The sequence below is a fragment of the Mercurialis annua genome, linkage group LG8 (genome assembly GCF_937616625.2).
Source record: "Mercurialis annua linkage group LG8, ddMerAnnu1.2, whole genome shotgun sequence".
Classification (NCBI taxonomy): Eukaryota; Viridiplantae; Streptophyta; class Magnoliopsida; order Malpighiales; family Euphorbiaceae; genus Mercurialis; species Mercurialis annua.
The window spans coordinates 42,453,666-42,477,938 of NC_065577.1; the positions used below are offsets into that span (position 1 = coordinate 42,453,666).

The 24,273-nt window shown below is 34.2% G+C and overlaps 3 protein-coding genes across 6 annotated transcripts; all 3 read right to left on the minus strand.

Annotated features, from left to right (window-relative positions):
• Positions 1-200: 200 nt before the first annotated feature.
• On the minus strand, positions 201-4,748 carry LOC126660752 (putative disease resistance protein RGA3). Its single transcript, XM_050354413.2, has 2 exons — positions 795-4,748; positions 201-574 (listed from the first exon to the last, which is right to left on the minus strand). Exon 1 carries the CDS (start codon positions 4,597-4,599, stop codon positions 1,225-1,227), a length of 3,375 nt encoding a protein of 1,124 aa, XP_050210370.1. The 5' UTR covers positions 4,600-4,748; the 3' UTR covers positions 201-574; positions 795-1,224.
• Positions 4,749-14,719: 9,971 nt separating this feature from the next.
• Positions 14,720-16,485, minus strand: LOC126660281 (40S ribosomal protein S5-like). Of its 4 annotated transcripts, none has more exons than XM_050353689.2 (5): positions 16,384-16,485; positions 16,171-16,301; positions 15,345-15,616; positions 15,045-15,248; positions 14,720-14,956 (listed from the first exon to the last, which is right to left on the minus strand). In XM_050353689.2, the coding sequence occupies exons 2-5, from the start codon at positions 16,282-16,284 to the stop codon at positions 14,902-14,904; spliced, it is 645 nt and encodes a 214-aa protein (XP_050209646.1). In that variant the 5' UTR covers positions 16,285-16,301; positions 16,384-16,485; the 3' UTR covers positions 14,720-14,901. The 4 variants fall into 4 exon arrangements, with proteins under 4 accessions (XP_050209646.1, XP_050209645.1, XP_050209647.1 ...); XM_050353688.1 differs by having other exon boundaries at positions 16,171-16,306; positions 16,384-16,484; XM_050353690.2 differs by having other exon boundaries at positions 16,171-16,306; positions 16,390-16,424.
• Positions 16,486-17,212: 727 nt separating this feature from the next.
• On the minus strand, positions 17,213-23,453 carry LOC126660280 (DEAD-box ATP-dependent RNA helicase 18). The gene is made up of 11 exons (XM_050353687.2): positions 23,143-23,453; positions 22,083-22,319; positions 21,293-21,550; positions 20,703-20,782; positions 20,518-20,623; positions 20,307-20,420; positions 20,093-20,191; positions 19,839-19,928; positions 18,860-18,966; positions 18,296-18,439; positions 17,213-17,811 (listed from the first exon to the last, which is right to left on the minus strand). Exons 1-11 carry the CDS (start codon positions 23,395-23,397, stop codon positions 17,541-17,543), a joined length of 1,761 nt encoding a protein of 586 aa, XP_050209644.1. The 5' UTR covers positions 23,398-23,453; the 3' UTR covers positions 17,213-17,540.
• Between the last annotated feature and the right edge of the window lie 820 nt (positions 23,454-24,273).

A 24,273-nucleotide genomic window follows, 5' to 3' on the forward strand; every position in this document is an offset into this window, starting at 1 on the left:
TATACATTCACAAAGCAAATTTAATAAACTGCATTGCCACAGCACAAATTAATTAATTAGTTCCATCATCAATTAATGTGAGCAATCAAATTGTATTCCAGAAATGAAAGCAAAATCTGATTCTATCAGAGGCTATTTCAAAGAATATTCAAGCGTGGTACCGAAAAATCGGTTTAAATTCTTGGAAACAATACGCCTCATAATAAATGATTCTCATCATCTTTACCTGGAATCAACATCAATCCAACAATCCAATACAATCATCACTCAAATGAATATTATTTTCATTGATGACGTTTTTCAAACACCTAACGAGCCTTGTTTACACAAATACTCGTACGGCTTGTTTCCATTGCTAGATCATCAACAACGTCTCGAAACAAATTAAACATTTCCTTTTATTGCTATCAATTCCACACTTGCTGACTTTGATTCTGTTTCCAGTTCCATAATTCAGACCTTCACACGGGATTCCACGTGCCCCATGCTACTCGGGTCAGAGCGTAAGCTAGTGATGCCTCACAACAATTGCACACCATTTCATATTTTCAGAGATCGATTTAAGAATTAGAAACTGATACGAGAAATGAAAATCAGATAATAAGAGAATTGATATCAATCAATAAAAATCAAACAAAGACATCAAAATATAAAGATGCAGAAAAAACTAACAAATCTAGTAATAAATTCAAGACCTTATAACAAAATTTACAATAACATTATAACAAAAATCATCAGTAAACCACATTATCGTTGGCAATATCGTGGTATGAAGAGTTGGAATGACAGGATACCTACAGCATATGGCCACAGATTATTTTTGCATACTCAGTTTAAGTAAACCGAGAACCAAACCAGACCGAAAAAGTAAACCAAATCAACTAATTCAGACTGGTTTGAAATTTTTTACATCCCCTTCTGCTACCCTGCTTTACAGTGCATGAACACAAACAAATTTGGTTCTGCCATTATTATATTAATGAATTTGAATATATTTATTGTCATGATACAACATTGATAAATATATAAGCAATGGCCAATTCTAAACTAAATCGAACCATAATCATATGCCTAAGAGTCAACATTCAACAACTTGAATATCATAAGCTAAATAAAATTATTCGTTTACCCATCTCTTAAATCCAACAAAACAAACACAGCATTTCATCATAACACATAAGTTGAACTTAATAGAATGAACCTGATTTACGAAAATAAACAAAATTAACCGAAGCTGAAGTAGGGAATATGAGAAATCTTATCCCACTCAGAGCCACTCTTCTTCTTGCAACTTTCCATAAGATATGCAGAACAATTATAAATCCCAACACGTCTCAATTTGGAGAGGCGTTTCATTGCTGCTGCTGTCGGTAGACTCTTCAGATTGGAACATTTATAAATAAAAAGGGACTGAAGAGAGGAAATATTGCCCAACCACTCTGGCAAAGCTTCCAATTTATCAAAATCATGTATAGTGAAATGGTTGAGGGAAGCGAGCCATTGAATTTGATGTGGCAGAGACTTCAGATTTTTCCCAAATATTGATAATCCTTCAAGAGAAGCAATGTTTTGGATTGAGTTCATATAAGAGCCATCTTCCAACTTCTCTGAGAAATTTCCAACTGTCAATTTCTTCAATCCGGTGAGACCGCCTAAAATCTTCTCAGAAAAATTACTCAAACTTTTACAATTTTGAATTGTCAAAGAGATGAGAGAATTCAATCTCCCCATGTCATCGGGGATAGATGTCAGACCAATACAATCACTGATAGTCAGTTCCTCCAATGACGCGAAGGATTGCAGCGCGCTTGGAAGACGAGTTACTTTACTGCATCCAAACATTGTCAAACTTTGAAGACAAGTGAATGATTGGATTTCGTCAAATAAATAACTCAACTGATCACACCCTTCAATTTTCAGTTTTAGGAGGGATAGAGGAAGACTTTGCATTGGGATGTTTGTCAATTTTGAACAACGTTCGATGCTCAACTCTTCGAGGCAAGGAAAAACAACAGCTGCCTTACTGTCACCTAGCTCCGGTGCCCTCCATTCAACTAGATTATATAAACAACTTAACTCGATACTTTTTAATGCAGGAAACAGTCTCTGCCCATTGCTTGTGCCACCACCAATATCAATGCCATAAAATTCATTGCCTATAATTGTTATTTTCTCCATCCACCTTATCTCGAGATATTTAAGACTTTGAAGATAACCAAGGCTTGGGATTTGTTCACATTTACTGCACAAATTTAATCTCAGCTCCACCAAGTTATTAAATAGCGTGAAACTACCACCTTCACAGGGAACTTGCATCAATAACAACCACATTGGAAATTTGTCACCCGAATAATACCTGATCTCTATTCTCTCAATGTTTGGATGAGGCTCCAGTGCTTCCAACACGTCTTCATTGCTGCTATTTTCTACACAAGTCCATTCAAATATCAACGATGTTATCTTCTGCTTCTTCTTTAGATTTGCTTTCTCGGCTTCTTCCTTATCTCTAACATTCTCGAGATGGTTTAATGTCAATTCCCCTCTTAGTTCATTTAAGCTTTCTAGTTCTTTAATGCTCCCTCCCAAATTACTACCCACAGCAAAAAATGGCAAGCTTTCAAGGCAAGTTAACCTCCCCAATCCACTCGGCATCTGCTCATCCTTGGAAAATTGAAGATTCTTCAAGCTCACTAGATTCCTCATTTTATCTCTAGGAAGCTCCGTTAGTGACCGACAATAAAGGAATCTCAAAGTTTGCAAACCATAAAGAGTGGTGATAGACTCAGGCAACGCTTTAATTTTAGTGTTTGAGACATCGAGATATCTCAAGAGCTTACAATCGCCAATTCGAGATGGCAACTCTTCAATCACAGCGCCTCTCAAGTTTAGAGCCCGCAAGTTTTTCAACTTCCACCATGACTCAACAAGGACCATATCCTTCAATAAGAAGACGGTGCGTAATTTTCGAGCATGAACCGCACTTGAATTTAATGCCTTTTGACTTTCTAAATTAAAACGGCGAATGCAAGACAAATCATCTCTCGATGAAAAGTTATCTGAAGTCAATACTTCCAGCTTAGAAAGAGACATTGCAAGATCGTGCACAAGATCATGCATCTTGCAGCGTATTATTTTCTCGTATTTATTCCTTTCCACATCTTGAAAGAAAGAGTTACAGAGTAAGGCATTAAAATACTTGTTGCCCACATCTGTATTACATGGCTGAACAAAACCTTCAGCCATCCAAAGCTGAATTAATTCTTCTTTTTCAAGCAAATGATCTTTAGGAAAAATTGAACAGTATGCAAAGCATTGTTTCAAATATGAAGGTAAATGATCAAAACTTAGTTTTAGTATTGACTTCACATTATCCTTACGATCAGATGCATCCAAAACAGTGCTATTATTAATCGACTCCCAAGCTTCTTTTTCCCTCTCAAGACCACCTAATGTCCCCCCTAAAACTTTTGCAGCTAAGGGTACTCCTCCACATTTTCTTGCAATCTCCTTCCCAATCACCTCCAAATCTGAAGAAATGCACATTTCTCCATTCGCTTTCACTCTTTCCTCAATAATAGACCAGCAATCATCATCAGTCAACAAATTCAAATTATGCCTAAGCTCACAAGAAGACTCCACCAAAGACGCCACTTCCTCACTACGAGTGGTTACAATAATGGCATTTCCCTTATCGCGACTGATTCTCAACAAACGCGTCTTCAAACTATCCCACCAAGTAGATACATCCTCCCACACATCATCAAGAATGAGAAGAAATCTTTTCCTCTCCAATTCCTTTTCAAGCTGCTGAAGTATTGCCTCTTTGTTAGTTAACCCGCCCCTGTCTCCATTAAGAGTTTGCAGCATCTCCCCCAGAATTTTCTGGTCGTTAGCATTATCAGAAACACACACCCAAATCTTTACATCAAACAAATTCCCCATTACCTTCTCGCAAATGGATTGAGCTAACGTAGTCTTTCCAAGACCGCCCATTCCCACAATGGGAATGACAGCAAGAACTTCCTCATCACAAACGCCAGTCAACGAGTTAACAATTTTGGACACATCACCATCCCTTCCAAGAATAGGATTTTCAGGTACAGAGTCAGTAACTCGGTTAAAGTCGATTTGTGATCTTTCTCTAGTGATTACATGAAGTCCAAAGGCACTGGCATTTATAATCTTATCCAACAACTCATTCACACACCTGATTTTATGAGCTATTTTCGTGCGAAAAATAGTTTTTTTAGTAAAACGAGTGATCTTGGGGAGTGGATTAAAATGGGATACCTTAGTTGCTTGGTTTTGGCTCTCTACTTTTCGACGAAGATCCTCATAGATTACAGCTTCAAGAACATCTTCAGCATCATAAGCAGCATCTTTGAGCTGATGCAGCCAACGATTCACACTCTTGAGTTTAAGTTTCGCCTGTTTGGCTTGATCAGCAAGTAACAGTATGTCACGAACTTCGTCCAGTGAGTTTCTGAGGCGATCCAGCTCGTCACCGACATGCCGGAAAAGCTCGATTTCGTTGGAGACAAGAGCCAGGATTCTATCAAGAGTTTGTTCCACAACGTAACTTAGAATAATCTCAGCCATTTTTGAATTCTTTTGGTTCTGCTCAGAATTTTGGCAAACACTCTCTCAGAGATGAAGAGATAAGAAATTTATTTCGTATGATTTCTATGCATCTGTTCTTCAAAAGGTCAACGAGTTAAGTACAATCTAACCCCATCAAGAGTTAAGCACGACATTTGAAAAAAAAATATTATTAAAAGACCCAGTAGTTGCGTTGCGTGACAGATTATCCTTAATATTCTATTAAAACACTTAACCTAATAGTTCTGTGACAGATTATATTAATGAACAAAAATTTCCTGCTGCCTGAACAAAAATTTCCTGCAGCAGGAAACTCCTACAACATGGCATGTGGCAGCCTTTTATTGGCTGCTACACATGCCTCCTCCTTTTCCATAGAATGTTTAATTAGCCCATTTAATATTGGTTAATTAACTATTTTAGACCTTACAATTTATTTGTTTTATTATTTAACTAATTCAAATATTTTTTATGTTTTGTAAAATTTAGAAAGTTTTTTCCTTCTTTTCCCACTGCTACTGCATAGGCATGTAAATCATTCAAACATTGGAATACAAAACTTATAGAAGGCTCTACTATATGTATAATATAATTGATGTTAATGATATTTTTCTATGATGTTTTCCTAATTTTAGTGTACAATATAATTTATGTGAATTATACAAAAAGAACAAAAAGCATAATAGATAAATATATCTGGTTATATTTTATTATTGTTAAAAAAATTATAATATATAAATTTTGAATTAACAAAATTACAAAATAATTTATTATACTTCCTTTGTTTTTTTACTACCTAATCAAAAAAAAATATTTATCTATAAATATTTGTCCTTTTAAAATTTAAAGATGATTTTAACAAATATCTTTTAAATTTGCCCTTTATGATACTTCCTTTGTTCCAAAATGATAGGCTGGAAGAAAATACAGTTATCAGGAAAAAAATATTAAATTGGTTAAAATTTGTTAGTTTATCTATTTTTTCAATTTTGTACTTTGATAATTTTTTAGATATATAAATAATACATTAATGATCAATTTTTTTATTATTGGTGTAAAATTCTATGTTGGAATATGGGTCAATTAATTTATAGGAATAATTATGCATATTTATTAGAGAATAAAGAAGACTTTTAATTTTAAAATTGTTTACTAATTAAAACTAAACGTTAATATGTAATTTTAAACGCCAAAAATAATAAGGTAGCCTATCAATTCGGGACGGAGGAATTAAATAATTTCATGATTTAATTTATATAACATCCATTAACTAATAATTTAATTAATAAGATTATATCAATCTTTGTATTTATAAGTTAAAGCAAAAGTAACACTTATTAGTATATATAATTTTAACTGAATGAATAAAAATAGAGGATGTAATAGTTAAAATAGTTAATTAACACGCATTAAACCATCTAATTAACCATTTAATTAGAGAGGCAAGAAGGCATGTGCAGCAGCCAATAAGAGGCTGCCACATGCCAAGTTGCAGGAATTCCTACTGCCTAGACAGTAGGAAATTTTTGTTCTATATTAATTAAACACTATATTAAGCTGAATAATGACATTTAATTATAGGATATGAATTATGATACCGTTTCATGTGGATGATGACATTTAATAATGTACAATATTGGAAGACTAGGTAATACTTTCACATAGATACTACTTTTACTCCGACTAAAAAACCATGTCAATTTGCTCTCTTGTTCTACCGTCTTCTTTAAAAAAATTATTGGAAAATTATTCATGAAATTAATTTAAAAAACAAATCAACAAATCATTACAGCAATGTATATCTATAATAAGATAATATTTGTAACCATGTATTATCAAAAATAAGTATTTTTTTCAATCACTATAGCAATATGGATTAATTCATTTTAAAGTCTTTTGTAAGTAAAATATCAAAGAGATAAAAGAGCTGAAAACTGAGTTTATTTCTTGATTAAAGATTGATACATTAACAGTACCGTTTACAGCTTTTAAATAGAGAAAATACTCCTAATAAATCTCAACAATAATATCAAGCTCCTAACTAATAGGAAGACTTATCTAAACAGAATTCAACAACAACTAGACTTATTCAGCAAATACTAATTCAACATAAAAGCCACTAAATTATAGGAGAAGTGACCACGTACAGTAAGTTTCACTAAATTGCAACACTCCCCCTTAGTGCAAACTTACTGTCAACAATACCAAGTTTACTTCTAAACTCTTCAAACTTAACTTTGCCAAGAGCTTTTGTGAATATATCAGCTACCTGCTCATCACTTTGAATTTTCTCCAACTGAATATCAAGAGTCAGCACCTTCTCTCGGACAAAATGATAATGTGTTTCAATGTGTTTTGTACGAGCATGAAACACAGGATTTCCAGCAAGCTTGATTGCACTTTCATTGTCACAGTGAATGGAAATTGGGTATGTTGGAGCAGTAAACATTTCTTGAACAAGTCTTTTAAGCCAAATACATTCTTGAGTGGCCATAGTTGCAGCTACATATTCAGCCTCACAACTAGAAAGAGCGACAGTTGATTGCTTTTTACTACACCAGGAAATAGCTGCCGATCCTGTGTTAAAACAATACCCTGTTATAGAGCGCCTATCATTCAAATCACCAGCCCAATCTGCATCAACAAAACCAGACAAAGAAAACTTTGTTTGATGCTTATAAAACAAGCCAAAATTCAGAGTTCCTTTCACATAGCGTAAAATCCTCTTAGCTGCGATCGAATGACTTTCTCGAGGCACATCCATAAATTGAGAAACAACTCCCACCGAGTATGAAATATCAGGTCGTGTGATAGTTAAGTAGAATAAACTACCAACAAGTTGTCGAAAAGGGGTTGCATCTTTCAAGATTTTTCCTTCATCTCTAGCTAACTTCAAATAAGGTTCCATAGGAGTAGTCATTATTTTTGATTCCTCCATATGAAACTTATTTAGTAGACTTGCTGCATATCCTTTTTGAGATAAAAAATACCCATTTGAACTTTCAACCTCTAGCCCAAGAAAACAACTAGCTTCACCCAAACTCTTCATCTCAAAACGAAGAGCTAAGGCATCTTGTAAACAAGTTATTTCAGCATTGTCATCACCAGTTATAATCATATCGTCAACATAAAGAAGAAGCATAGTGTATGTTGAGGATGTTTTCTTTACAAACAAACTCTGGTCAGCACTAGAAGATTTAAAACCACAAAAATCAAGGTATTGAGCAATTTTACCGTACCAAGCCCGAGGAGCTTGTTTGAGGCCGTACAAAGCTTTCTTGAGTCGACATACATAATCCGGAGAATCTTTAGAGATAAAACCAGGTGGTTGTTGCATAAAGATATCACGGTCTAGTTCGCCATATAGGAATGCGTTCTTCACATCCAACTGCCATAATCTCCAGCCTTTGCAAGCTGCCAATGAAATAATTGCTCGAATCGTTACCATTTTAGCAACTGGACTGAAAGTCTCCTCGTAATCGAGACCGTATTGCTGTGAAAATCCGCGAGCCACCAGACGAGCCTTGTACTTGTCAATGGTTCCATCAGCCCTCTTCTTTAACTTGTAAACCCATTTACAGGAAACTAACTCCACTTCTTTTGGTTGTGGAACTAGTTCCCATGTACAATTTTTGTGTAAGGCTGACATCTCCTCCTGCATTGCTTCTTCCCATTGAGGAATTCCTTTAGCTTCACAATATGTTTTGGGCTCATTTTCATACGCATCTCCTGTAAGAAAGCAAGACACAACAGAAAAATGATTTAACTGAATTTCGTAATCAGTTAAATATTCAGGTTGCTTTCTTTGCCGGGAAGACCTCCGAATCTCAGACCGTATAGGGTCATCTGGTTCAATATTTTCTCTAGGAGGAGTAATATTGCAATTGCTCCGCTTATCGTTGGATTCATCATTGCCATAAAAGGGAAAAAGATCAATCACTTCTTCATCAATTTGTGCAGTAATTTGAGGGGATGAAACTTCGTCAAACACTACATCACGAGAAACAACAACTTTCTTTGTTTCTAAGTCCATACATCGCCATCCTTTCCTATGAGAGTCATAACCAACAAAAATACAACGTCTCGCCTTTGGGTCAAGCTTAGTCCGATTAGTTTTCAAGATATGGACATAACAAATTGAGCCAAAAACTCGAAAATAACTCACATTTGGTTTATGATGATATAAAGCTTCAAAAGGAGAAGGTTCCGTTCCTGGCCATGAGGGCAATCGATTTATGACATGACATGCAGATTGAATAGCTGCTGCCCATAGCTCTCTAGAAAGGTTCTTTGAATGCAGCCATGACAAACACATGGACGTGAGATGTGCTAGCTTGCGCTCAGCAACTCCGTTTTGTTGTGGAGTGTCTGGACAAGTCATTTGGCGATTAATACCAAATTCTTTGCAATAATCTATGAATTTGCTAGACATGTACTCCCCTCCATTATCAGTGCGTAGACACTTTATTTTCAGCCCAAATTCATTCTCCACCTGCTGCTTAAACTGAGTAAATTTTGAGAATGCCTCACTTTTATTTTCCAAGAAATACACCCACGTGAAGCGCGAAAAATCATCTACCATCACCATTGTATAGCGGAAACCTGAATAACTCGGTGTCCTTGTTGGACCCATCAAATCAGAATGGATTAACTGTAGAGCTGCTGAGACTCTATTTGTTGAGTTTGGAAAAGGAAGCCGATGTGATTTTCCATATTGACAGCCTGGACAAATCACATCCTGATGCATTTCTTTAAAAGGAGGAACACCATCGAGAAGTTTCTTCGTGGAGATCTTCTGCAGCAATTGATAACCAACATGGCCTAGTCGAGCATGCCAAAGTGTTCTACTATCATTCTGACCTGTCTTTTCAACATAAGCATCACTCGCAGACAAAACATAAAGTGATTCTTTTCTTTTTCCAGTAAATAAAACATCAGCATCAAGTTGTTTTATATTGGAAATAATTTTCACATCTTCTGGACCAAAAATCACGTACCTCCCCGAATCAACAATTTGAGAAACAGAAGCAAGATTTTTCCTTAAGCCAGGAACATGATAAACATCTTGGAGTGAAACACCTTCAACATTTGAAATATCTTTCTTCACAGTGAAATGTCCTTCCTCTATTACAGGGTGTAATGAATTATCAGCTGTTACAATAGCTCGTTTTCCACGATGTGGATGAACATCAGAGAGTAAGGAAACATTTCCTGTTGCATGATGAGAACAACCAGAGTCAACAATCCAATCATTACTATAGTCGATTGAAATGTTACCATTTGAATTTGCATTTGTTTGTTGAACAACAGAGGTCGCATCAACAGGTTCTTCAATAACTTCAATGGATAGGCATTGCTCCCATTCATGCGCAACATTTGTATCTGCTTGTTCCAGCTTGACACGACAATTCTGCTTAATATGGCCTTTTCGTCCGCACCGGCTACACTCCACCTTTACGCGACAATCTCGTTTCAAGTGTCCCGACTTCCCGCATCTCCAACATGATGAATTTGCTCTTAACTGTTCGTCATTTTTGGATTGTTTGTTACCACCTGAAAAATACAAGCAATAATTTCCTTCCTTGTCTTTAGTGTAAAGAGCCTCCTCCATTTGAGATGAAAAATGTTGAGCTGTAGCCATTTGCTTCACCATTGCTTCTTGGTTTGTGAGCAAGTTCTCCAAGTCAATAATAGAGGGCTGAGTTGCCCAGCCTTGTATCGAAGCGATAAAAGGCATAAATTCCTTTCGCAGTCCACGAATAAGGTAACGACGCAGACGTGCATTACTTACTGGCTCTTCCGAATCCAACTCTGAAATTTCAGAACACAAATTTTTAACTTTTAGAAAATATTCTGAAACTGAAAGAGTACCTTGAGTTATCCCAGAAAGTTCATTCTCCAAAAACTGCAGCCTCATCGTGTTCTTTTGACTGAACAACCTTTCAAGTGTCTCCCACACTAGCTTAGGTGAATTTACATCACGAACATGCTCAATGTACTCTTTACTGATGGAAGTTCGCAAAGCAAATAAAGCTTTTCCGCACTTAATCTTCCATTTTCTCCGCAATTCAGCATTCTGCGGTATATCGTCTGGAATTACAGTATCATCACCAGAGATAAGATCCCACAGATCTTGCCCTTGTAGATAAGCTTCCATGCATAGCTTCCAGTAGCTATAATTGTTCCCAACAAGCCTGTCTACAGAGGGACTACTTCCATTATTCATCATAAAAAAATAGGATCAAGAGACAAGCTTTGATACCATGTAAGTAAAATATCAAAGAGATAAAAGAGCTGAAAACTGAGTTTATTTCTTGATTAAAGATTGATACATTAACAGTACCGTTTACAGCTTTTAAATAGAGAAAATACTCCTAATAAATCTCAACAATAATATCAAGCTCCTAACTAATAGGAAGACTTATCTAAACAGAATTCAACAACAACTAGACTTATTCAGCAAATACTAATTCAACATAAAAGCCACTAAATTATAGGAGAAGTGGCCACGTACAGTAAGTTTCACTAAATTGCAACATCTTTGGACTTTACAATTTTTGTTTATCTGAATTTAAATTTTTTGTTGGATCTTAACTGGTCCCTGAATTTTAATAATGTCTTAACTGATTTTTCAATTTTGATTTTTCAATTTTTAAGGTCCTCAAATGGATGCACACACATTATATCTCACGGAATTGTATTATTGTTTTTTCATACGTGAATTTAGTTTTATTGGCTTTAATTTGTTAACTTCACGGAGCATGTACAATGCAATAAATGCAATAGATGAGCATTGAGGACACCACGAAGTAAAAAAATTAAAATTTAGAAACTGAATAAATAAAAAATATAAAATTAAGAGACTGTAAATAAAAATTTAGAGACCAGATAAATAAAACACCTAATGATGACAAATTTTAAAATGGACTGATTCATAAGCAATCTATAAGTGTTTTTTTTACTATTTAGCCACCTGGTTTCTATGTAAATAGGTTGACACTTAGGCAGCTCTTTGAAAAGTTCTATTATACCTTTTCCTTGCTTGTACACTTGACAATTAAAATAAAACTTCATCCGTCTCAATAGAATTGTCCACTTTGTCTTTATCACACAGTTTAAGAAATGTAATTATTATTTATGAATTTTATAAAAAAAAATTTACTTTTCTTATTATACCCCTATTTAATATTAGGTCCATTTGCAATTTATTTTCAATTTATTCATTAGTAGATTTTAAATAGTGGTGATATAGGAAAAATAAGTGTAAAAATTAGTTACTTTTTAATAGTGGACAAGAGTTTTGGGACAAAAAAATTTCTTAAAATGGACAACTCTTTTGAGACGGAGGGAGTAATTAAAAGAGATATTTATAAAAATATCAAAAAATATTTAAAATATTTAATAGTATGTCTCACACTTTATTTTTTGATACCAACGCGTTTCAAAGTTACTAACGGTTTTTCAAAATATAACTTGCAACCGTTCTTTAAAAACCGTATCTTAAATAATTTTTGAAAGGGTTTCAGATTCACGACTTCTAAAAACACATGTTAAAGCCGTTTCTAAACAATTTCTAAATTAGTTTCTAAAAAAAAATGGAATAATACCAAATGTTTATAATATAAAAAAAATATTTTAAAAAAAATGAAGGAAATGAAATTTTAAAATTTGATTTCTTTTACAAATAAAATTAAAAAAGGTGTACTTTCCATAATTACAATTCTAAGGGCCCCATTAATGGAAATTAGCCTTTTTTTTTTATTCATCAACTTCTATTACATCGAATATAAAACAATTATATTTGTAAAAAAAATGGAAAATTTAGGTATTTACTCCAAAAATAAAAATATTTGCACTTTTTACCTCAAACGGAAAAATCAAAGAAAATACCTCATATTTTTTCAAGATTTGTGCTTTTACTCTGGGTATTAAAATATTTATGATTTTACTCTGTTATCATCTGGTTATCATAAATTCTTCTGTAATTTTTTTTTCTTCGTAGGTTATCATACAATTATCATAACCTTATCATACTTCATTATTATATAGTTATCATACTGCAATGTTATGATAACGACATGATAATGTAGTGATATTGACATGATAATCAGACACACACACCCAAATCTTTACGTCAAACAAATTCCCCATTACCTTCTCGCAAATGGATTGAGCTAATGCAGTCTTTCCAAGACCGCCCATTCCCACAATGGGAATGACTGCAAGAACTTCCTCATCACAAACGCTAGTCAACGACTCAACAATTTTGGACACGTCGCCCTCTCTCCCAAGGATAGGGTTATCAAGAACGGAGTCAGTAACTCGGCTCAAGTCAGTCTGCGACACAATTCTTTCTCTAGTGACGACTTGAAGCCCAAAAGCACTGGCATTTTTAATCTTATCCATCAAATCATTCACATCCCTAATTTTATGAGCAATGTTCGAGCGAAAAATAGTTTTTTTAGTAAAACGAGTGATCCTGGGGAGTGGATTACAATGGGATACCTTGTTTTCTTGGTTTTGATTCTCTACTTTTCGACGAAGATCCTCATAAATGACAGCTTCAAGAACATCTTCAGCATCATAAGCAGCATCTTTGAGCTGATTCAGCCAACGATTCACACTCTTTAGTTTATGTTTCGCTTGATCAGCAAGTAACAGCATGTCACGAACCTCGTCGAGTGAGTTTCTGAGGCGGTCCAGCTCATCGTGGACATGCCGGAAAAGTTTGATTTCGTTGGAGACAAGAGCAAGGATCCTGTCAAGAGTTTGTTCCACAGCATAACTTAGAATCATGTCAGCCATTTTTGAATTCTTCTGGTTCTGCTTGACAAATACTCTCTCAGAGTTAGAGATGAAGAGATAAGATAATACTGAAGAAGGCAGACCCCATGCATATGTTTTATTTGCTTTTGTAATAAATGAGTTGACACCTTGGCAGCTCTCTCTTTTTACACTTGAAAATTCAAATTATAATTACATAACAGTTGACACCTTGGGGGCTCTTTGGAAAGTTATAACTATTTTTGTATTTGAACAAAGGATCTTTTTACTCCCTCATGTTGGCATGAAGTATCAAAACGTTATAATTACGGAAAAGGTATAAAAAAAATTCATAGATATGGCAAACCGTATAAAAAAACCTTGCCCATCTTCCTCGAGGGTCGAGGACGAGCGGTGCCGAGGGCAAGCGTTGACGGATTCGAGGGAGACGGTGGCGAATTTGGAGTCGGAGTTTTTGAAATGTCGGTGTTTGATTTATTAATTTAAAAAAAAATATTAATTTGTTATATATATCTAATTAATTTTTTATTTATGACTTATTTGAATATATATTTTTTGATAATTGGGGGAGGGGGAGCGCTTGTGACAGAATTTAAAAGTGACTAATTAAATAAAAATATAAAATATATAAATTTAAAAGTATGTGGATTTTTATTAATTATGATATAAAAATTAATAATCATTAGCGGTGATTGAGCTACACGCTCATAAAACTTATCAAACAAAAAACAAATAAAATAGATAAAATATCCGGCCTGACGGAGTTTTGGAAGATGATAATTGAAGAGATTCTGCTTCATTCAGTGATTTTGTTTCTGCTCGGACTTCAACCCTCACAGGATTCCTCTCAGTCCAGCTTTAGATAACTCTTCAACTGCCTCCGTTTGAGTAGCTGAGAAATGACCAGTCCTTCGAAGCTTAAGCAAGCGGGATATAATAGAAGTAATCCTGCTTTCGGAAGCCGGTCAGCTTCTTCAAGAATTAAAACCTAATCCACCAATGAACATGAAAACAAATAAGCTTAACTCTCATTACTTTGATATACAAAAAACCTCTGTTCTTGTTAAAATTCCTTCAAGACTATTATGATATCTAGATTTGCAGTCTAAAACGACATATAATCTGCTATACGGCACTGATCAAATGAGTTCACTCTTAAAGTCCAATTGTGGTTATTTTCACAGCACGAACAAATTCGAGGCAGATTTCTTCTATGCTATTTATTTTTATTATGTTGCAGCATATGTTAATACTCTTTCTCCATTAAGCTACAATTAAATAATTTAAAGGCCATTTTTTAGGCAACTACTAAAGGTGCTCTCATTTTGCTGAACTGTTAAAAAAAAAGACATAATTTCTTCATCTCAAATCTCTTGTAAAATCATAATAACTAAGAAAGTAAAAACAAAGCTTTAACAAAAGTTAACTCCAACACATCCTGATATATGTTCTCGATTTCAAAATAACAAAAATAACCGACAAGCTAAAGTTTAATAGATCCAATCCGATGTTGAATCCTTAACGGTTAGCCTTGGCAACTCTTTCAATCTCATCCTTTTTCTTGATAGCATAACTGCGATATAGGAAAATAACAACAGTTAAGTAGTATGAACAAACCAGTAAAAGGATGAAGCAAGTGAACAAAAAGAAATGGGACCAACCTGTTGGAAGAGCCCTTGGCGGCATTGATAAGCTCATCAGCCAAACATTCAGCAATAGTCTTAATGTTCCGAAATGCAGCTTCACGAGCTCCAGTTGTAAGGAGATATATGGCCTGGTTAACGCGTCTCAAAGGAGAAATATCAACAGCTTGACGCCTAACAACACCGGCAGAGCCGATACGGGTAGCATCTTCTCGTGGTCCACTATAGTAATAGAAGAAAGAAATATTCAAAGTTAAAAACTCGTCCCAAAAAGGAATCCAGCAGAAAGCAAAGGGCAATCTAAAATTTAAAAGCGACCTGTTAACAACAGCATCTACAATGACTTGAATAGGGTTCTGATCAGTCAAAAGGTGGATGATTTCCATGGCATGTTTAATAATTCTAACAGCCATCAATTTTTTGCCATTGTTTCTACCGTGCATCATAAGAGAGTTTGTAAGCCTCTCTACAATTGGGCACTGCGCCTTCCTGAAACGCTTAGCGGAGTACCTTCCAGCAGTGTGGGGAACATAAGTGGCATGCTTGGCTGGTTGCACACCAACATAGTCACTCAAGGAAATATCATTGACCTAAGCCACAACAAAACAGTCAACATAACAATATCAAATCAATAAAAACAGCTAATGAACATAAATATACAAGTCCCAAATAAAAATATTTAACTGAGTAAAAGCACATTATAGTACTGTATAGTTTAAAAGAAATCTACATTTTCTAGCTTTATCAGCAGATCATTGCATACGCATAATTTATCAGCCATCGCTTACACTGTACTAGAGTAATACAACAGGGCAACAACAAACATAACCGAAGAGAAGAGCTAGAGAAATTACATAAATCGATCTGCAATCGAATCTGTATTCGGCACAAATAATATCTATGATATAATCTAAATCGAAAAGAGATTATTTGTTTGGCTATCCAAAACCTAACCACTTAAAGTCAAAAATTACAACAAATACAAATAATCTGACTATCTGAAACTTAAAATCACAACAACACTTGAGAACATTTAAATCAAAAATGCAAATAATTTGAGTATCCAAAAGCTAACATCATAATATCAGTTAACAGCATTTAAATCAAAAATAGACATGAAATAAACCCTAAAAAGAATAAGTACCGAAACATCCTCGAAAGTCCAGCGATTGAAGAGCTTGACTTCCGTATACGGCTGAGTAGGCTCAGCATTGACCGGAATTGCAACCGGCGCCGCCACCGCTGCTGCTGCTGCCATATTTGCACCTAGCTACTCTTTTCTTCAAAAAAAAAACACAGTTCAATTTCAATTCCAAAGAGAGAGCAGTAATACAAGAACAGGAATCCATTAACCTACCTTTACCTTGCTTCACACGATTAGAGAGAGAAGCGGCTCAGACTCAGAAGCTTTTTTTAGGGTTAGGGTTTGTTGTTGCTATTTTATTTTCATTTCATGCTTCTTATTTGGGCCTTGGGCCGCTTCCTGGGCTTTCATCACGTAACCCTTTCCTAGCTCCCTATGTTTTAATTTTGTTTTACTTTAAGTCCTTACACTTTTATTTCTACACATACACTAATTCTTTTCTTTTTTTTGTATTTCCTAACTCTATTCGTTTAAAATTACAACACAATTATATCTCAAAAATATGAATAAAACACGTCACGTGAGTCATGATGCAGTTACCTGTCTAAGTCATCACATATGTAAAACAAATTCCAAAAATCGAACCCTTACTCATAGTATATCGACTATCAACAAATGAAACTACCAGAAAAACGACTAAAAAATTTAAAATGCAATTAGAAACGGTTAATTTTTTTAAAAATGCTATTTAACCCACCATTTTGTACCACCTTCATTGTCCCTCCTTATGTGGCAGAATTTAATTCGTCAAATCCACCTCTAAAATTACTCTAAATTTTTTATTGTAGAGCAATTATATATAACTAAAGGCTAATTGTACATATTGGACCCTCACGTTTTGTTCGGTTTTAAATTTGGACTCTTATGAACTTTTTTTCGATAGAGATATTTAACGTTATAAAAAAATTTACATTGGATAAAGAAAGTAAGGCGTGAACTGCATTGTTACAAATTAATTAGTGTAAGCAATCAAATTGTATTCTAGAAATGAAAGCAAACCCTGCCTTTATTTCAAAGAATATTGAAGTGTGGTAGCGAGAAATAATTAAATATTTAATGCATTACATAAACTCATTCTAGTAAATGTTGAAAATCGGATTACTAGCGACATCGATAAAATTGCATTTCTACAACTACAAAAATGTCTGTTGTGTATACTACATTAGTAACAACTACCATCAAATATACAATTCAATTGTTATGGTGTTTTTGTCCAAATGAATAGCGATAAAAATGTCAAAAAACAAACTTCGCATAAAAACAATGCAGATCTTCAAAACTTGCTTCCAGATTTCGAAACCTTTACGGTCAGGTCCGAGCAGAAGGCTGAACATGTCAATACACAAACAAACGATTGCTTACCATGCACGCTATAATAAATCTTCTGTTCCTGTTAACTTTGCAAACTCATTTTCATCAATAGCCCCCTTCTTTAGCTTTTTCAGTAACCGATATTCTCGAGCCATATCGTCTTCATCTTCAGCTGTTTGGGCAGCTTGTCTTTGCTTACCTGTTCTTTTCCTCGTAACCGTCGAGGCAGCATTAAGGTTCTTTTTCGGCTTTTGGGCCTTTGGTTCTTGCTGTTTCTTTTCTTTCTTTATTAGCAAATTCTTTTTCCGTTGTTTCTCCCGTGATTTATCCCTGATTAAACATTCATCAGCAATCACAACTATTTATCATTGTCTCGTTCAGAAAAATCAATTAAACTTCATATATTTCACAAACAAGCACAAAAATGTGCACAAGGAAACTGAAACATTCATCAATGCGACAGAATTTATTTTGAAAAGTAGCCAAACATGTTGGGGTGGGCATTAGGTTCAGTTAACTGAAATTTGTTGATGTCCAAAACCTAAACCCAACCAAAAAAACTGATATTTTTAGTATCAAACCAAACTGAATCAATTTTTTTGTTCAGTTAAACGGTGTGTTGGTTTTTTTTATAAAATACACCAACATGAAATGAAAATATACATCTTGGTAAAAACACGAGAACTCTTTACAGGCAAGTTCACTCAAACCTTCCACCCCATAATATTACTAAATGAGATACAAAAGGGGTTAGCTAAAATACAAATCGGAAAAAGATACGATATTTCAAAGGTTAAAAGATTATAGTTCTTACTTGAACTTGATCTCCTCCCATTTGATGTCTTCAGCTGGAGTAAAACCAACAGTTGAGAGTGAGTAGTGCTTTACCTCTGGCATTGCAGGGAGCTGCAATAAACCATGTCCCATGCCCAACTTCCCAATTTCAAGTTCTTTCCATCTACAGAGAACATAGTACAAATAAAACATCAGTGCCATCCCACTGAAGAATGTAGGGGTTTGCAGAAACCGATCGAAACTGAAAAACCGAACTAAACAGACAGATTTGGTTCGGTCAGATATTATAAACTTAATTCGGATTTTTAGTTTGTTCGGTTTCATACATAACAAATCCGTAACGTTTTAACATAAACCGAAACGAAATAACCGAACAGAACCAAAAAAAATCCGGCTGAATCGACAGGTTTAGTTTGGTTTGAAAAATCACACTTCCACAAAATTTAAATTTGTTTTGGAAAAGAGGCAATTATGATTTAGTTTGGTTCGGTTTGAACCGAATGCACACCCATAGAATCCTATGAAGGAAGTGAGAGAAGGTCAGAAGAGTAAAGTAAATTCAGGCAGTAAGTGCAATTTTCACCTGAAAATGTAAGAGCAATGATGCTCTTTATAGGCACGGATAAATGATACAAATGCTCTAAGTCCTTTCTCCATGACATCACGATCCTTCTTGGCAGCAGATCTTATCTACAAATATTGAGACAGCATTTGTTGAACCAAAGAAAAGAAAGAGTAGAAAAGAAATGACAGCCACGGAAGTGATAATTAAAGAATAACCCCAAAATAAGCCAGTGATCAAAATATATACCGGCTATTAAGATAAAACATTGGCACCAAAGAATCAAATAAAGAAGATTTTGGCATTGAAAATACCATAAAAAAGAGATGCGAGATCTAGAGATAATTGCGAGTGAGGTTTGTTTTCTCCAATTTTTAGGGATACGCAGCTAATAATCTAAAGATCAAATTACATTAACAGTGACATCTAATTGAAAAGTAGTAAAACAACACTTTGTTGATTCATACTCCCTCCGTCCCATGTTGTTTGTCCAGTTTTTTTGGTTACTTTTTAATATCCCAATAATAATGTCCCTTTTGTATTATTGACACATATTTTTCTCTCTTACCCTTAACATTAATGAATTTAATACATGAATTGATAAAATTAAATGATTAATTGCGTTCGACTTTACCATATTTTCAACGCAATTGCCGGTGCATGTTAAATTTGTGAATCTTGGCAGTTTTAAATGGAAAGTTTCTTTCCTCAAAAAAAAATGGAAAGTATCTTATCAAAACTTAAACACTTTAAATAGCTCTATTGTTGATAAATGTTAAATGTTTACTTTTTGATAACCAAGAAACATAATTGGGAGTATAAAAGGAAACGTATCTATATTCTACAATGTTAATCATATTCTTAATGTGTGAAAATAAAAAAGGAAAAAACAAAGGGGATGGATGGAGTATTCACTATGGTTGATTAGGATAATTTATTGCTGATTAAGTTACAGTATATTGCTGATTAAGTTACAGTTTCACATCACATTCATGCTTACCTCGGGAACAACATCAGGAGCATCATCTGCAATTTTCCTCTCTTGAAGAGGAATTCTTCTTATGCGCAGAAATTCAACATAAGCTTCCTCCTGCATAAAGAGAGCCCAACTATTCATATTTTGTAAATACAGATTCAGCAATAATGATATGAACACTAAACATAAAGCAGTTAAGTAACATCTCAAACGACTTTTTGACAGAAAACAAACATCTCAAACGACTGATAATCATCACACATAAAGAGAAACTGAACCTTTGGCAACAGGAAAACGATAGCACTTCCTTCTCTACCCAACCGAGCAGTTCGGCCAACTCTGTGAACAAAAACATTGGGATCCTGAGGAGGGTCATACTGCAATAGAAAAGACATGAAGAATTTTAAATATTCAAATAAGTAACAAGGAAAAAAAACCCTTAGAATTTATTAAAAGTAGAAGACTGCAGAATCTAAGTAGTTATCATGATACCTGCACAATACAATCAACACCTGGAATATCAAGCCCACGAGCTGCAACATCCGTACATAGAAGAATGCCATTTGTTAGAGATGTAAATAAAGCCAACGCTTTCTCTCTAGCGCTCTATAAGCAAAAAAAATACAATAATGTCAGAAAGAATGATTAGTTCATGGCTTAGATATAACCATTCCTCAAACTATAGTCATCTCCCAAAACTTACCTGCTTCATTTTTCCATGGAGAGGAATCAAAGAAAAGCCCTTTAAAGCAGAAAGACGAGGAAGAACAACTCCCCAGTAATCAACACAAGCACATGTCATGAAATATCTGCAAATGCAAAAGACATTTTTGAGTAAATCACATAGCGTGTATTTCTCATGCAGTAGAATCAGAGGCAACAACTCACATTATAATCTTTTTGGTTTTGTTCTTAATAAGGAGATCGACAAGTTGAGATGGTTTCTTGTCTGCTTCACATTCCAAATACTGTATCGAGAAAGGAAGAGAAAGGAGAAAACAAGAGAGACTCATTAGCCAACAAAAACCATAAATGCATTGTGAAAAAATATCACATGTTTGTTACTAAGAGAAGAAGACGTAATTTGAGCTATACAACTATACAAGGGTTTAATGCTTTTATGTCCCAAAAATTGTCAAATTATTTATCTTTACAAGTAGGGGAGGACGAAAATCGTTACTGTATCTTATATAAAAGCAACATAATAAATAGGATGGCATGAAATCAACATGGAAGAATTTGAAATCTACTTCTCCAATTCTTAAGACCAGAACCTCTAACTGATGATCCCATCAAACACACAAATTATAAGCATTTTTTTCTCTTTTGAACTTAAATTCTTAAAAACACTGGCATTCACATTTGTAAAAACCATCACCAACACAGTCTGTATCTCAAACAAAAAGTAATAAACTAAAATGAAAATCTTACTAGTGTAACTCAGAACTGATAAAATTTCCGTCAAAGTAAGTACATACCTCAAGTTGAAGGCCTGACGGAGTTTTTGAAGATGATAATTGAAGAGATTCTGCTTCATTCAGTGATTTTGTTTCTGCTCGGACTTCAACCCTCACAGGATTCCTCAGTCCAGCTTTAGATAACTCTTCAACTGCCTCAGTTTGAGTAGCTGAGAAAAGACCAGTCCTGCGAAGCTTAGGCAAGCGGGATATAATGGAAGTAATCTGCTTTTGGAAGCCCATATCCAAGAGCCTATCAGCTTCATCAAGAATTAAAACCTAATCCACCAATGAACATGAAAACCAATAAGCTTAACTCTCATTACTTTGATTTACATAAAACCACTGTTCTCGTTAAAATTCCTTTAAGACTATTACAATTTCAACAAATGGACATCTAGGTTTGCAGTCTAAAACGCCATATAATAGTATGCATGACATCTTTAATTTATGGTCATGGTTGCTTTGTGTGAAAATATGTTAAGCAAAACTGTAAATATCAAATAAAAATATTATCCTTCTATCCTGAAAGGAATGTTTTGTTTTTCGGTACTTTTAAATTTAATAATTTAATGGATGACTAACCAATTTCTTAAAATGAAAAAAAGTGAGGGATTCCAACAAAAAACTCATTTTCTATTAACTATAACCATAAAAGTTTTGGATTTCAAATCTATTCACATCTAATTTCATTGCGGAAATAGGATAATCTCTTCCATGAATTCTTATTGTAACCCGTTGAATTCGCATTTTACCCGAGTTATAGTCGCTACATAAAGTTTCCTATGCGTCAAATAATTACGATTCCTACCTCAAGGTTTCGAAAGTCCAAGACATCCACGCGTTCCATGATGTCAAATAACCTTCCAGGAGTTCCAATCAATAAATTTGCTCCTTCCTCTTCTATTTTCTTCACATCAGCTTTGACATCCACACCTCCAACAAGAAGCATGGAACTGACGTTTGATAATGTTTCGATGAAAGGTTGAGCAACATTATAAATCTGTGAAGAAAGCTCCCTAGTAGGAGATAGAATTATCCCCATCACCTATATAACACAAACAGAAATACAAATTCAAAGCTTAATAATGCAAAATCATTTCTTCTAACAGATAAAAAGAAAATTAGTAGCTAATAACAGGTACGAAGAACTGAGACCAAGATTAGCCCTAACACCAATAAACTGAGAAATTACCTATTAAACTGAACTTGACTCAACTTTCCAGTCACACTTGTAGGAAAATAAAGTACCATTTTATTGTTGTAAAACAAGCAGAAACTGAAGCTTCCACCAAAGCTCAACATTAACCAACTAGACTGTTAAAATTCCATAGTTACGTTCTAAATTGGGCTTCACTCAACTTTACATATTATTTAGAAAACTTACTTGTGAAAAGCTTTAACAAATGTTACAAATGTAAGTTTTTTTTTCCCGTAACCATGTTAAACCGTAACATTTTAAACCAGAAGCTCAAAACCAATAAACTAATACCATCAAATTTGAGTTATCAGATACTAAACTCAGCTTTAGTTCAAATTAACATAAGCTAGCTAGGTCAGACCCTTCATTCAATCAACATGTTCCCTTTCTTAAACTTTTCAGACACTTGACGGACACGAGTTCATCTTTTACATAAGAAACCTTAAAATAACACCGTTTCTTCGTGTCCGAATGTCTCATTTCCTCGTGTCCGTGTCCGTGCTACCATAAGTCATACTAACAAAACTACTACTAATTGTGCAACACTAAAATGCTTAAAGATAAAACTAATCAACTAGCTACACCACTAACTTCACATAACCAATTAAATTATCAAACAAAAACTCAGTAAAAATTAAGATATTCACTTCAATTTATTTAGTTACTAAACCTGGTGAGGTTTAGGAGGAGAGGAAGCTCGCCGGAGAATTTCCACAAGCGGAACCACAAAAGCTAGGGTTTTGCCCGAGCCGGTGGCGGCGTCGACGGTGACATCTTTGTAACTGCATAGTAAGGGAATTGTAGCGGCTTGAACCGGCGTGCAGTAATCGAAACCGGAGTTAGTTAAAGCCTCGAGAACCGGCTCCGATAGGTTCGGGTTCAAATCGGAGAATCGGGTGTCTGTTAAGGCTCTGTTTGGGTTCATTTTTTATGGGTTTTCGGGTACCCGCCGCGGGTCGTGTTTGGTTCTCTATATGAATTAGGAAGAAGAGGAGGGAAATGTTCAGTTGTGGTACTTGAATTTATTTCTCTCTTCCTGTCTAATACTTATAGTTTAATTCATAATTTAAATTCATAAAAATTATAATTTTATAACAGTAAAATATCTTTTCTTCATAAATTCCAATTTTAATAAAAAACTTAAATAAGCAGTAGGTACTATAATAAAAATATACACTTAAATTTAATTATTACATACCAAAAATAGCATTGTATACAGTCACATAATACCTAAAATGTATGACTATAACATGTCAAATAACATAACACGTGATAATAATTTTATGTGTGAAAAAGTAATATTTATTCAATTTAAATTCAATTTTTTTTTATTTTTTTAATTTGTGCCAAATAAGTTAAATTTTATCTCGTTTTACATTTTATTAATTTAAGATTTGAACAAGACAAGATTCACCGACACAAAAGCTAAAATATAGATAATTTTAAATTTTAATATATATTTAGCTTAATTAACGATAAATAAAATTTAAATGGTTTCGTCTAACTAATATACTATTTTATTGATTAAGTCGAGTACAAATACATTTAAACTCGTTTCAAGAGTTGATTTTATAATATGACATGAAAGCTTAAGTTGTATAATAAATTGATCAAAAAATAAATTGAGTTCGATCTTTTGATATAATTGGACAAAATTCAAGCTAAATTTAAAGCTAGATAAACACAAAGCCATATAATCATGCAGTCAAAATCTTTATTTCTCTAGTAATTATTTGCTTTAATTGGACGAATTCGAGGTACATTTAAAACTAGCTAAACAACAAAACCATTTAATAAGTTA

Excerpts from the sequence above, each read along its gene's own strand:
- LOC126660752 (XM_050354413.2), bottom strand. The coding sequence starts at position 4,599 with ATGGCTGAGATTATTCTAAGTTACGTTGTGGAACAAACTCTTGATAGA.
- LOC126660281 (XM_050353689.2), bottom strand. The coding sequence starts at position 16,284 with ATGGCAGCAGCAGCAGCGGTGGCGGCGCCGGTTGCAATTCCGGTCAAT. Across the intron at positions 15,249-15,344 it reads GTAGATGCTGTTGTTAACAG|TGGACCACGAGAAGATGCTA; the intron begins GTCGCTTTTAAA and ends CTATTACTATAG. Across the intron at positions 14,957-15,044 it reads GCCAAGGGCTCTTCCAACAG|TTATGCTATCAAGAAAAAGG; the intron begins GTTGGTCCCATT and ends CCTATATCGCAG.
- LOC126660280 (XM_050353687.2), bottom strand. The coding sequence starts at position 23,397 with ATGAACCCAAACAGAGCCTTAACAGACACCCGATTCTCCGATTTGAAC. Across the intron at positions 22,320-23,142 it reads CTCCTCCTAAACCTCACCAG|GTGATGGGGATAATTCTATC; the intron begins GTTTAGTAACTA and ends TGTGTTATATAG. Across the intron at positions 20,421-20,517 it reads TCCATGGAAAAATGAAGCAG|AGCGCTAGAGAGAAAGCGTT; the intron begins GTAAGTTTTGGG and ends TTTTGCTTATAG.